The sequence below is a fragment of the Ahaetulla prasina genome, chromosome 10 (genome assembly GCF_028640845.1).
Source record: "Ahaetulla prasina isolate Xishuangbanna chromosome 10, ASM2864084v1, whole genome shotgun sequence".
In the NCBI taxonomy this organism is placed as follows: Eukaryota; Metazoa; Chordata; class Lepidosauria; order Squamata; family Colubridae; genus Ahaetulla; species Ahaetulla prasina.
This window is the reverse complement of record NC_080548.1, coordinates 28,713,195-28,728,377: the sequence shown is the minus strand read 5'-3', so window position 1 is coordinate 28,728,377 and position 15,183 is coordinate 28,713,195. Positions and strand designations below refer to the sequence as shown.

The 15,183-nt window shown below is 42.5% G+C and overlaps 1 protein-coding gene across 1 annotated transcript; it reads left to right on the top strand.

The window, feature by feature from the left end:
* Positions 1–1,411: 1,411 nt before the first annotated feature.
* CNFN (cornifelin) lies at positions 1,412–14,176 on the top strand. The gene is made up of 4 exons (XM_058196131.1): positions 1,412–1,477; positions 10,904–11,035; positions 12,357–12,493; positions 13,433–14,176. The coding sequence occupies exons 2-4, from the start codon at positions 10,912–10,914 to the stop codon at positions 13,517–13,519; spliced, it is 348 nt and encodes a 115-aa protein (XP_058052114.1). The 5' UTR covers positions 1,412–1,477; positions 10,904–10,911; the 3' UTR covers positions 13,520–14,176.
* Positions 14,177–15,183: the final 1,007 nt, after the last annotated feature.

Here is a 15,183-nt window from a genome sequence, read left to right as displayed (position 1 = left end):
CCGGTTTGGGCGAACTGGTAGTGGGGTTTGGACCGTTTCGGGAGAACTGGTAGTGGGGTTTGGACCGTTTCGGGCGAACTGGTAGTGGGGTTTGGACCGGTTCGGGCGAACTGGTAGTGGGGTTTGGACCAGTTCGGGTGAACTGGTGGTGGGGCTTGGACCAGTTCGGGTGAACTGGTAGTGGGGTTTGGACCTGTTCGGGCGAACTGGTAGTGGGGTTTGGACCGGTTCGGGCGAACTGGTAGTGGGGTTTGGACCGGTTCGGGCGAACTGGTAGTGGGGTTTGGACCGGTTCGGGCGAACTGGTAGTGGGGTTTGGACCGGTTCGGGCGAACTGGTAGTGGGGTTTGGACCGGTTCGGGCGAACTGGTAGTGGGGTTTGGACCAGTTCGGGCGAACTGGTAGTGGGGTTTGGACCTGTTCGGGAGAACTGGTAGTGGGGTTTGGACCGTTTCGGGAGAACTGGTAGTGGGGTTTGGACCAGTTCGGGTGAACTGGTGGTGGGGCTTGGACCGGTTCGGGTGAACTGGTAGTGGGGTTTGGACCTGTTCGGGCGAACTGGTGGTGGGGTTTGGACCGGTTCGGGCGAACTGGTAGTGGGGTTTGGACCGGTTCGGGCGAACTGGTAGTGGGGTTTGGACCGGTTCGGGCGAACTGGTAGTGGGGTTTGGACCAGTTCGGGCGAACTGGTAGTGGGGTTTGGACCTGTTCGGGTGAACTGGTAGTGGGGTTTGGACCAGTTCGGGTGAACTGGTAGTGGGGTTTGGACCTGTTCGGGTGAACGGGTGGTGGGGTTTGGACCTGTTAGGGTGAACTGGTGGTAGGGTTTGGACCGATTTGGGTGAACTGGTAGTGGGGACCTGCGGGTGAGCCTGCCCACCCTCCCACCTGCCCTGGTGCTATGCTGTCCTATTTAGCCACGTTTTCTAAGCCGCGCACATGCATGCAAGCTGCGCATACTCACATTTTTGGTGCGCCGCAAACCGGTGGTAAAATTATGCGAAACTCACCTCTGCAACATGACCCTGGGATCCTGCAACCGTCATAAATATGACCCAGTTGCCAAGCATCCAAATTTTGATCAAGTGCATAGGTCGTAAGTGTGAAAAATGGTCATAAATCGGGTTTTCTTCCCCCCCCCAGGGTAATTGCTACTTTGAACAGTCACTAAACAAACTTGTTATACCTTGAGGACTACCTGTGTAGGTTTTTCTCTGAAAAATCAACATTGTTTCTTTGTAAGTCATATCCCTCCATTCTGTTTAACAAGGTCTTGGGCTCCCGTTTCACCTCCTAGTTGCCTCCACCTGATTTACTCATGCTTTCCCTATCAACTCATTCTGTGCACAGCCCCTCGGACATTCTCCGCCCTAGCAATAAAGTCTATATAATAGGTGGCCATTGACGGAACTGAGTTTCTTGCCAAGAGACAGCTGGGCAACAGAAAAAAATCGGGGTTTAAAAAAGAAAAATACAGGTAAGAGAATTTGTAAGCCCGTGTGGAAATGTTTGCAAATCCTCTGTGGATGCCAAGTTAGTTTTTGGAGCAGGAAGAAGAATAAATAGGAGTTGAAAACTTTTTTTTTTTGGTATTTTTTTATTTTTTAAAGACAAACAAACATACGATGCATTTTAAATAGGAGTTGAAAAACTTCTTTTATTTATTTTTTTATTTTTTAAAGACAAACAAATAATACGATGCATTTTTTCTGAATAGAGTATTGACTGGGTCAAAATTCGTACAGCTTCTTTTCCCCCAATTTAATTTATATAATTCAATTTCTGCCATTATATTCCTTTTCTACTTTCCCTTTTTCATCTCTATTTTCTATTTAATAGATAATCAGTATTACACCTCCTAATCTTAATCTTTCATTTCATTCTTTTATTTCTCCCTTTCACGTGCATTTTTCAATATTTCTTTACTCTATTGAAACCCTTTAATTTGCACACAATCGTTTTGATATTTCACACTTATTTCTGAATACCCACTGTGGAGTTGAAAAACTTTGAGGCTACCTTCCAGAATTGTGTGTTTTGTTTCCAGCTCATTGGTTACTTTTAGGTGACATTGGGCTGCGTGGTTTCTCGTTTAATTAGGTTAAAAGAAACTATAAACGATACGGAAGGATTTTTTGGGGAGTAGGTTAATAGTAGAAAGAAGAACAAGGAAGGGGTGGATCCACTGTGAAGAGAAGAATGATAGGATAGGTGATAGATAGAGAAAGGGTTAAGTGCCTTAAAACTTCTTGGCTGTTTTCTTGCAGATGTTTCATTACCATAACTAGGGGACCTCATCAGCACTAGGAGTGGGGTTTGCTCTCAGTTTATATTCTAGTGGCTTGTTGTGTTAATTATTGTTATTTATTTATTTATTTATTTATTTATTTTGTCACAACAATATATGTAAGTATCATACAAAAAGATTATGTAGTATATAAACATATATATGAGTAAATATTAGAAAGTATAAGCATATATATATATTTTTACAATTTATATATTTTTACAATTTTACACGGGAGAAAACCCGAACAAGCAAAGACCTACATACAAACACCCGTGAAAACCTCAGAAAACAAATATATATATATATATATATATATATATATATATTTTACAATTTTTGTATATTTTTACAATTTTTATATATATATATATATATATTTTACAATTTTACACGGGAGAAAACCCGAACAACCAAAGACCTATATACAAACACCGTGAAAACCTCAGAAAACATATATATATTTTACAATTTTACACGGAGAAAACCCAAACAACCAAAGACCTATATATATATATATATATATATATATATATATATATATATATATATATGAAGAAGAAAAGAAAAACAATAGGACAGGAACGGTAGGCACATGTGTGCGCTTATGCACGCCCCTTATGGTCCTCTTAGGTATGGGGTGAGGTCAATAGTAGAAAGTTTTGGTTAAAGCTTTTAGGATTATGGGAAGAGACCACAGAGTCAGGTAAAGTATTCCAAGCACTGATGATTCTGTTACAGAAGTCATATTTTCTGCAATCTAGATTAAAGCGGTTGACATTAAGTTTAAATCTATTGGTTGCTCTTGTATTATTGCAATTAAAGCTGAAGTAGTCTTTAACAGGAAGGACATTACAATAGATGATTCTATGAGTTAAACTTAGGTCTTGTCGAAGGCGACGGAGTTCCAAGTTTTCTAAGCCTAGGATTTCAAGTCTGGTGGGATAAGGTATTTTGTTGTTTTCAGAGGAATGGAGAACTCTTCTTGTAAAAATATTTCTGGACACGTTCAATTGTATTGATGTCAGAGATGTGGTGAGGGTTCCAAACAGGCGAGCTGTATTCTAGAATTGGTCTAGCAAATGTTTTATATGCTCTGGTTAGTAGCATAGTGTTTTTGGAAAAGAAGCTACGCAAGATTAGGTTTACAACTCTTAGAGCCTTTTTTGCTATGTAGTTACAGTGGGCTTTGGCACTTAGACCATTTGACATGTCGCAGAAGTTCTTCGATTGAGCTGTTTACTGTTGACTTGTTTGGCAATTCCTTGATTGAGGTATTCTTTATACTTGATTGTTGGTCTGGTGTTAACATGATGTTCATCAAATCTTCATTTCGGTCTTCTTTCCAGCACCAAACTGGGTTCAGATGGACTCCTTAAGTCATCACATGGATGATTGATTTGAACTGATGATATGGGAACAGAACGATTATATTTTGTTCATCTTACTTTAGAATGTTCTATGTCGGGCCTTTTGGCATTGACTATAAACGGCAGTTGTTTGGATGGAAGCGTCCATGTCAGCCTAAAATTTTAACCTTGGTTTGAAGAGACCCTATTTCAGGACATATGCCCTGGCCATGATAAAGGGTGGTTTTTCAAACCGCAATCGCTCGTCATGCGACGGGAAGCTAAACAAACGGCATGATTGTTCAATCAGGGCATTTTGACTCAGTAGGCTGTAAAGTGGACGGTGTAAGATTAGATTAGCTCTTTGTTGTGGGGTGAGGAACTCGACAGAAAGATAGGGGGGTCTATTTAGTGGTGGGCATTAACACAGAATGACTCAAAAGTCCTCCTAAAAAGCCATTATGACGCCAGGAGGAGCTGGAAAAGTGGATTGTGGAACAAGAATAAATTTCCTTCCGGATGTCTTAGCAGAGAAATAAATCTAGAGAGTGAAGCAGCCCAATTTAATGGAGTTTTCATGTGAAACTTGGGTTCAAATTCTACTGTATTCATGAATGGGTTGGGGATGACACAATGTCCTGGCCTTGTTCTAATGTTGTTCATGACATGTTCTGTTCTGCTCTGTTCTGTTCTGTTCTGTTCTGTTCTGTTCTGTTCCTATTCCTATTCCTATTCCTATTCCTATTCCTATTCCTATTCCTATTCCTAATTCTATTCTATTCAATTTGATTCGATTCGATTCGATTCCAATCCATTCTATGCTATGCTATGCTATGCTATGCTATGCTATGCTATGCTATGCTATGCTATGATATTCCAATCCATTCCATTCCATTCTATTCTATTTTTTCTTCATTATTCTATTCTATTCTATTCTATTCTATTCTATTCTATTCTATTCTATTCTATTCTATTCTATTCTATTCTAGTTCTGTTCTAGTTCTGTTCTGTTCTGTTCTGTTCTGTTCTATGATCCACGTAGTACAGATTCGTTATTCAACTTGGCTAAGTTTTATCTGTGGGGAAAAAAAAGGATTGCAGGAAAATCTACCGAATACGGTAGCAAATGAGAATGAGGAAAAAATACCCTGTTGTGCTTCCTAGAAGTCTGCAAAACATGTTTTCTTAAAAAACAAAAAACGGAACTGGAAGCTGAAGGCAAACTTCAGGGGGCTGCCTTCATGTCAGTCCCGTGCCGCGGAGAAGCCGCACTACAAATGCAAAAACAACAACACAAAACTCAGCGCCGCTGAAGGACGATGCGCTAGTTAGAAGTGAGCTGCCTTGAAATCAATGGGATTTTCTTTCAACTGAATGTTTTTAGGATTGGATGTTAAGCTCATCGATTGTAGGCAACCCAAAGCCCAGTTAAATGTTTAATTCCCATTGATTGCAATAGGGTTTTTTTTCTCTCTCTCTCTTCATGAAAGTCTCGTGGAACCTTGGAGGCTAACTTGGTTATTGTAGCCTGGGGTTTTCTCTTACTATAACAGATATATCTTCATGAATTCACTTCTCCTAAAACAAGGTTACCAGTGAGCAATTTAAAAAGCAACCAAAAAAAACCCACACAACAACAGAAGAAGAGAAAATGATCGGAGCGTTTTTCTTTTCTCGGAGGTCTATGCTGTAGAGATCAGAAGGTGATCCTGGAGAGAGAACCAACTCTCTGTGAAATCCTGAAGCTTGGCAGCAGGGCCTTATTCAAACGTTGGCCCCCGTTTTTGTTTTGTTTTTTTAAATCTGGGATGGCAAAGATCAGTTTCTCGGTAGGCTAAACAGCGGTGGTATTCAGCTGGTTCCGGCGAATTGGTAGTGGTGACCTGAGGGTGGGCCTGGCCACCTGCCCTGGTGCTATGCCGTCCTATTTAGCCATGTGTTCTAAGCCGCACGCATGCGTGCAAGCCGTGCGCGTGAGCAAGCTGCGTGTACGAGCAGCCGTGCACATGAGCAAGCCGCACGCGTGAGCAAGCCGTGCATGTGAGCAAGCCGCGTGCGTGAGCAAGCCGTGCACATGAGCAAGCCGCATGCGTGAGCAAGCCATGCGTGTGACCAAGCCGTTGTGCAAGCAAGCCACGCAGGTCCACATTTTCGGTGCATGCTGAACTGGTGGTAAAATTTTGGTGAAACTCACCCGTGAGGCTAAATATAAGTAGCCGTCAAGTTAGGATCACAACTGAGCACCAAAAAAAATTGACGTTGCTAAGTGAAACATTTGTCAGGTGAGTTTGCCCTCGTTTTACGGCTTTTCCGGCCAGCGTTGTTAAGTGAATCGTTGCATTTGTTACAAGTGAGTAAGGTGGTTGTTGAGTGAATCTGGCTTCCCCCTCGGCTTGTCAGAAGCTCGCAAAAGGGGATCACGTGACCCCAGGACACTGCAACCGTCATAGATATGAGCCAGTTGCCAAGCATCTGGATTTTGATCACCTTACCGTGGGGATGCTCCAATGGTCGTAAGTGTGAAAAACAGCCACACGTCGTCGTTTTTCGGTGCTGTTGTCACTTTAAATGGTCACTAAACGAACTGTTGTAAATTGAGGAGTACCTGTATTATTCATTCATATGGATGGCGGGTGGAGTAGAATCTGGGTCTCCGTACTGCAGCACCTTCACTGTTGTACCACGCCGGCTCTTATTTTGGGTAGAGGTCAATGGAAGGAGCAAGTTATTTGCAGAAACTCAAACTTATCAGCGCCGCATGACCAAAACTCTTGATAACAAAGAAATGGTGTCCCACCCTTCAGGGTGTGTAGCTCCACCCTTCCATTTTCTACAGCTCGCTATTCCGTTCGATTTCAGATAACCACACCACGCCTGATTAGGCCCCACGTCATAAACGTTCGATGTTTCATTGGAGGAGGGACCACTACTGACCTGGCCGCCAGATTTGCAAAAAAGGGGTTAGGTACGGATGTAGAAAAGGGACGTGGTGGCTCGGTGGCTCAGACGCTGAGCTTGTCGATCGAAAGGTCGGTAGTTTAGCGGTTCGAATCCCGAGTGCTGCATAACGGGGCGAGCTCCCGTTCCTTGTCCTCCAACCTAGCAGTTCGAAAGCAAGTAACAAAATGCAAGTAGAAAAACAGGGACCACCTTTGGTGGGGAGGTAGCAGCGTTCCGTGCGCCTTTGGCGTTAAGTCATGCCGGCCACATGACCACGGAGACGTCTTCGGACAGCGCTGGCTCTTCGGCTTTGAAACGGAGATGATCACCGCCCCCTAGAGTCGGGAACGACTAGCACATATGTGCAAGGGGAATTTTTACCGTTACCTTATATGGATGTAGAGGGAAGTCTTTGCTCACAATCCACCAGCCCAGACATTGAGATATCCTTGGAGCTCTCTGAGCTAAGTCGTTTGCTTACAGATGCGTCGTTACCAAACTAGGTAACATCAAATGCATAACATCGTTTACTGGGCTGGCAGAAGAATTTAGCTAAGCTTATAAAACCTACCAGGCTGAGCTAAACTGGCCTTGTCTAATTTATGGGTTATGCTGTTGTGTAAGCCTATGTGTTGCCTTCCGATGCATTGGATAAGCCATCATGTTAAACCAGGTTAAGTTTTATTTCACTGAGTCAACCTTGGGCCTGGTGGCCCAATTATTATTTATTATATATTATTATTATTATTATTATTATTCTGTTTTGCATGTATACTGAGAACATAGAATAGAATAGAATAGAATAGAATAGAATAGAATAGAATAGAATAGAATAGAATAGAATAGAATAGAATACAATAGAATACAATACAATACAATACATTACAATACAATACAATACAATACAATACAGTACAATACAATACAATACAATACAATACAAACAGAATTGAATACCATACAATATTCAATATTCAATATTCAATATTCAATATTCAATATTCAATATTCAATATTCAATATTCAATATTCAATATTCAATATTCAATATTCAATATTCAATATTCAATATTCAATACAGTACAATAATTTATTGGCCAAGTGTGCTTAGACACACAAAGAATTTTATTCCAGTGCATATTGACCATATTGACCATCAATTGTGTTGTAAATGTTGTACCTTGATGAACGTATCTTTTCTTTTATGTACACTGAGAGCATCTGCACCAAGACAAATTCCTTGTGTGTCCAATCACACTTGGCCAATAAAAAATTCTATTCTATTCTATTCTATTCTATTCTATTCTATTCTATTCTATTCTATTCTATTCTATTCTATTCTATTCTCTGTTCTCAGTATACATGCAAAACAGAATAATAACAACAACAACAACAACAACAACAAACATCAAAGTACCTTCTTAAGATGTACGATGTTCCCAGTAATGCAGTTTTTTGCAGTTCCGCTGGTGTTATTGCAGGAAGCTGCAATTTGTTGATGTATCTTATAAAATTCTTGGACATGGTACCAAGTGCCCCGATGACAATGGGTATCACTGTTACTAATATCAAAGTAATAACAATCATAATAATGATACCAATAAGAGAAGGTCGTGGAACAGATGAGGAGGATAATAATAATATAGCTATACTACATAGTAAATATACTTAGACATAAGACACTACTGTAAGAATTAGGTGTTCCGATTCCTTTAAGTATCTTTCTTGCGTATTGTCTTTCAAAAAGGCTGATATCTTCGCCATCTCAGCCAAATTGGCAACTTTCAATATCCATTCTTCTATTGTAGGTACTTCTTTTTTCTTTATTCAAAGTAGATATCAGACTAAGAGTTATCAGACTGTTTTTGAATGATTATGATGTATTATTTTTTATTGTTTTCGGGGGAAGTTAGGAATTGATGATTGTAGGGGTATAATTAAGTTGGGACGAAAATTTTTTAGCATATGTTTGTTTTATTTTTAACTATACCTTGTGCTCGTTTCGGGAAGTCCGGGGAGGGTTGTGAAGGGAGGGGAGGGGGGGAAAGGGGAAAATTTTTTTTTGTAAAACTTTTTGAATAAAAAAAAAAAAAGAATTAGGTGTTCCGCAGAGTGATGGTACATGGGGTGGGGGGAACAACCGTCCCTGTGTCTAGTTGCTTTGGCATTCATGATTTGAAAACGTCTCGCAAAAAAACCAGTTATGGTAGAGAAGAGCTTATCCTAACTGAACTGAACCAGCAGCTGGTCTAGCTGTCCCGCCTTGTGTTTGTGGGAAATAAATATGCCAGGGCTTTTGTGTCGCTTGATTTTTATTACATACAAGTCTTAACTGAGTGCTGTGTCCAAATGCCTCCAGTTTGACCAGGGTGCTGCCGCAAAACAAACAATTAAAACAAAGAGGCCCTTCCTTTTCCCAGGCGTAGCTCTGAGAAGGTGAATTTTTTTCTCTCTCTCTCTCTCCTGCTCAAGTCCATTTGCTTTGCGAGCATCAGCTTCTCTTGGGTGTGATGGGAATATTTGTGCCTCAAAGCCGTTCCTTGAACAGACATTTTACATTCGAGGTCTCCTACCGTTCAGAGAAAGGTGTGTTGCCTTGCACAAAATATTCATGGGGATGGACTGGGGCACAAATGGGATTGATCTTGGAGAAACTTCTTACACCCCCCCGCTCGCCCTCCGGAGGGGAAGAATTCAAAAGAAGAGCCTATGGGAATGGACCCCAACCACAACATGGCCTGAATAGCAACGCCAGGGGAAACCCAATTCACTTCTGGATTGGTGCGTGCATCTCCCACACTATAAAAAAGATGTTGAGACGCTAGAAAAAGTGCAGAGAAGAGCAGCCAGGATGATTAGGGGACTGGAGACTAAAACATATGAAGAACGGTTGCAGGAACTGGGTGTCGTGTCCCACTCCTCCGCTGACGGCCGGGTCAGGGAAATCCGAATCAGGCGTGCCTCTGCAGCTCTGCCAAAGTCCTAGCAAAGTTCTCAAGGCAGGCAGGAGACCAGAAAGTGATTTCAGCAAGATAAGGTAGACTTTGCCTGACTCAGAGACTGCCAGAAAGCAGATCCTTTATATAGGCCATGGGGTGTGGCTCCATGACTCAGCACTTATCCAGGCCTGCCCTTCCCTTCCTTCTGTTGACGCCGCTTATCAATTCTCCTGAAGCGAGGGTCACTCCAGTCTGCAGCTGTTGGTAATTGACCTTCCTCAGGCTCACATGCTGTGGGGGAGGGGGAGGGGTCTAGTTGCTCCGTTTGCCTGGGCATGGAGCCAGGGCTGGGGGCTGGAGGCGCTTCTTCTTCCTCAGCCTGTCTGGGCATGGAGCCAGGGCTGGGGCCGGGAGGCATACTAGGACATTCCTCAGCGTTCGGAAGCAGATAAGAAGGCCCCGGCTGCGGGGAAAACGATGAGGCACAACACTGGGCCTTGCTAGTCTAGTGAAGAGAAGGACCAGGGGAGACATGATTAGCAGTCTTCCAATATTTGAGGGGCTGCCACAGAGAGGAAGGAGTCAAGCTATTTTCCAAAGCACCTGAAGGCCAGATGGAAATTGATCGAGGAGAGATTCAACCTAGAAATAAGGAGAAATTTTCTGACAGTGAGAAACAATCCACCCATGGAACAGAAGTTGCCTTCGGAAGTTGTGGGAGCTTCATCACCGGAGGCTTTCAAGGGGAGACTGGACTGCCATTTGTCGGGGATGGTGTAGAGTCTCCTGCTTGGGTGGTGGTGGGGGGTTGGACTAGATGACCTACAAGGTCCCTTCCAACTCTGTTAATTTATCTATCATACAAAGGGTGTATAGGCTGACCATTCCCATTGGCTGTCACAAGATGCCCTGAACGAGGGGGCACAGTAATCCTAATCTCTCGAAAGAGACTCTAAGAGTTGGAGCTAATACTTATGGGTGAGCTTTGTGTCTGGACCGCTTGGCAAGGGTGACAAACTGTCAGGGCACAATTTTAATGTTGCAGGGATGAGAAGAAAGGTTGTCAGAGTCCAATCCTAGGTAGAGGTAGATATTTCTCTCTCTGGGCACACTGAGAATATATCTGCTGGGTGGGGAAAACCTCCGCGTTGGCGACAGGAAGGGCATCCGGCCAGTAAACACTCTGCAAGTTCCATTCAGTTACCCAGACTCCACTCCGCAAGGGATGATGGGGTCGTTAAAAAAGGATGATGAGGGATGGGAAGAAACGTTGCCAGGTGCGAAACTGGCTGCCAGGCCTCTCAAGGCCCAAAGATTTCTTGGCGCTGATGGGATAATTGAAATAATTGGTCTTCCTACCCCTCCTTCTCCTCCTCCTTCCTTCCTAGGGTTAAGAATGGCCTATCAATCGGAGGTGATCATTGACGCTCAGCCGCAACCTGCAGGCACCAGCTACACCTTCGATAATCAAGGAAGCTGGAATTCAGAACTGTGCGACTGTTGTTCTGACCTGGGCATTTGTGAGTAATGGAGGCATTTGGGGAAGCAAAGGGATCTCTTGTGGCTGGGCTTTACAAGGGAAAAGAAAGGACCAGGGGTCTCCACGAAGGGGTCGAACATGTCAAGATGGCAGCCACAAATGCGCAATCCATTTCTGTGAACTTTTCCCCCCAAATCATCATCGTTTAATGACCCCATAATCCAGTGGTGAAATCCAAATTTTTTTACTACCAGTTCTGTGGGTGTGGCTTGGTGGGTGTGGCTTGGTGGCCTTGGCAGGGGAAGGATGCTGCAAAATCTTTATTCCCATCCCACTCCTGGGGGAAGGATATTGCAAAATCTCCATTCCCATCCCACTCTGGGGGCAGCCAGAGGTAGTATTTGCCGGTTTATTTATTTTATTTTTTATTTATTTAATTTTGTCAAAACAATATATACAGGCATAACACTAAAAGATTATATAATGTATAAACAAATATATGAGGAGAAACAAGGAATTTTAGCATATATATATATTTGTTTTCTGAGGTTTTCGCGGGTGTTTGTATGTAGATCTTTGGTTATTCGGGTTTTCTCCCGCGTAAAATTGGAAGTGTCTTGGCGATGTTTCGACGAAGTCTCATTCGTCATCTTCAGGCTTCAGCTTCGTGCTTCTGGCCTTGCTCCCAGAAGCACGAAGCTGAAGCCTGAAGATGACGAATGAGACTTCGTCGAAACGTCGCCAAGACACTTCCAATTTTACGCGGGAGAAAACCCGAATAACCAAAGATCTACATATATATATATATATATATATATATATATATATATATGGAAAGAAACAAAAGGACAGGAACGGTAGGCACGTTTGTGCTCTTCTGCACGCCCCTTAGAGTCCTCTTAGGAATGGGGTGAGGTCAACAGTGGATAGATTTTGTTTAAAGCTTTTGGGGTTATGAGAAGAGACCACAGAGTCAGGTAATGCATTCCAAGCACAGATAATTCTGTTACAGAAGTCATATTTTCTGCAATCCAAACTGGAGCGGTTGACATTAAGTTTAAATCTATTGGTAGCTCTTGTGTTATTGTAGTTGAAACTGAAGTAGTCGTTGGCAGGAAGGACGTTACAACGGATGATTCTATGAGCTAAACCAGGTCCTGTCGAAGGCGACGGAGTTCCAAGTTTTCCGAACTACTCAAAATTTCCGCTACCAGTTTGCCCGAACCGATCTGAACCGGCTGAATACCACCTCTGGCTTGGACACCCCTGAACTTCAGCCTGAATAGTAGATATCCAAGGGGAAGAAAGTCGTCTAGGAGTTTGGAAGAGAACCTCTCACCCTCTTCCTTCCTTTTCTCCAGGTCTTTGTGCCACTTTTATACCTTGTGTTCTTGCCTGCCGGGTCTCGGAACAAGCCGGGGAATCCTGCTGTCTCCCATTTTTGCCAGGGTCTCTGATCGCCCTCCGGACAGGAGTGCGTGGAAAATACCGTATTCAGGTAAAAGGCGGAGCGTCAAAAATAAAAACGCAAATGGAGTTTGGGGGAAGAGGGTGGCAGTGACCGTATGTGACTAGGCCTCTTTACTTATCTAAAGAGACAAAAGAGGAAGTCACCCTCCAGTGGTGAATTTCAAATTATTTCACCACCAGTTCGCCAAAAATGTGAGCTTGTGAGTGTGCACAGCTTCCGCGTGTGCACGCAAACAGAGCTTCCGCCATGCGGCGAGGCTCGACCGAGCAGCCTTTTTGAGGCCTGCTCCCCACCATCTCTGCAGGCGGGAGCGAGCAGTTCGCTGAACGACTCAAAATTTCTGCTACCGGAGGAGAAGTTTAGAGTGGAAGGGAGAATGGAGGAGGGGGAAAGGAAGGGGATGTAGAGAAGGAGTAGGAAAGGAGAGAAGAAAGTAGGAAGGTTAAAAGAAGGGAGGGAGGGGACCAGAAAGGGAAGAAAGATTGCTGTAAAACGGAAAAGATGAAAATGGCAGAAAGACAACACATTTGAACACATCAGGATAAAAATTGAATTAGCTAAAAAAACAATAAAAAAAGAATATATGTTAGTTAAGAGGCAGAAACGTGAACTTGAGGGCGAAAGAAGATGTGGTTTTATATAAATGAGCATAGAAGCATTAAGATTGTGATTAAAATATGGTAAAAGAATATTTTGGCAGAAATCGTAACTGAGTAAAATATATTTGGATATGTTAAGTTAAGGTGTATAAGGTATGGTATTGTCATAAACAATGGGTGTGTGTGTAGGGGAGGGAGGAGAAAAATCAATAAAAATTGATTTGAGATAAAAAAAAATTCTGCTACCGGTTCACCCGAACTGTCGCCCTCCCTTCCTTCCTTCTTGATTCTCATCATGAGCTCCAGACTCATCACTGACCCCACCCACCCACCCCCGTTTTAACCCAGGCCTTTGTTTTCCACCTAGGGGTCTATTTGTGAAGACTGGATAGTCATGTCCTGCTGCCCGCTGTGTGGACTCTGCCAGATGGCAAGAGAGCTGAACAGGAATTGAGACGACAGGAAAGAGGGGGCTAGACTTCACTCTGGAGAAAGCAAAGGAAGAGTTGAAGAAATGAGTCAGGGGAGACAAAGCTAGCACTGACAGATCTGAAGTGAGAAAGAAAGAGGACAGAAGATTACAACGGGATTAATTTTCCTATCTCTTCGTTGACTAGAGTTTGAAACTCCACAATGCAAAATCCTGCAAATATATATATATATATATATGCACCAAAACACACAACCACACATACATATATCATAAGAGAAAGGAGGTTATTTTTTACATCCTATAAGGAATTAGATATAATTATGAGTAAACACAAAGTCATACTTAACTTCCAGAAGTTGCTTTCTTTCTCTCTTTGGTGTCATCTAGCGGTCGTCCAGAATCTTACAGACCAGATCTGATTGTCCTAAACCAGGGGTTTTTCAAACTTGACAACTTTGTGGACTTCAACTCCCAGAATTCTTCCATGCAGGCAGGGGAATTTTGGGAGTTGAGGTCCGCAAGTCTTAAAATTGCCAACTTTGGAGAGACCCTAGATTGAACTAGATTCTGAATGCAGCTGCCTCTTGGTGCTAACAAAAGAGTTAGCGCCTCTCGCAGGAAGATTTAATAAGCAGGGATTTTTATGTTTATTCCCTCTGTCATTTCCACCTTGAAATCTATGTCCTAATAAAAATCCTGATCTAAGACTCCGCCCATTTTTTTAAAAAAAATAATTGCTACTCTTGGAAATGGGAACTGCTGTGTGCCTTCGGACAGCTTGGTACTGTGTTTGTGTTTGAGAAACCCCTCTTAGGTTGTTCTTTCCCTCCATTAAATGTGCTGAAATCAGTTGATTTTTTTTATGCCTATAATTGAACATTTCAACACAGTAGCTCAGTAGCTTTTTAACACAGTATTCTCTCCCAATTGAGTTTATTTATTTATTTCTTTAAAATATTTATGTGGATGCCATAAAACCATAAAATAATTCTGGCCAGCTTTCAACTTGCAAAACAATATAACACAGTGTGTTTTTTTAAAAAAAAAACACCAACCCCAACAGTAATAAGCCTCTGGTGGCTCAGACTGCTAAGACAGTCTGTTATTAACACAGCTGCTTGCAATTACTGCAGGTTCAAGTCCCACCAGGCCCAAGGTTGACTCAGCCTTCCATCCTTTATAGAATAGAATAGAATTTTTATTGGCCAAGTGTGATTGGACATACAAGGAATTTGTCTTGGTGCATATGCTCTCAGTGTACATAAAAGAAAAGATACGTTCATCAAGGTACAACATTTACAACACAATTGATGGTCAATATAGCAATATAAATCATAAGGATTGCCAGCAACAAGTTATAGTCATACAGTCATAAGTGGAAAGAGATTGGTGATGGGAACTATGAAACGATTAATAGTAGTGCAGATTCAGTAAATAGTCTGACAGTGTTGATAGAATTATTTGTTTAGCAGAGTGATGGCCTTCGGGGAAAAACTGTTCTTGTGTCTAGTTGTTCTGGTGTGCAGTGCTCTATAGCGTTGTTTTGAGGGTAGGAGTTGAAACAGTTTATGTCCAGGATGCGAGGGATCTGCAAATATTTTCACGGCCCTCTTCTTGATTCGTGCAGTATACAGGTCCTCAATGGAAGGCAGGTTGGTAGCAATTATTTTTTATAAGGTAGGTAA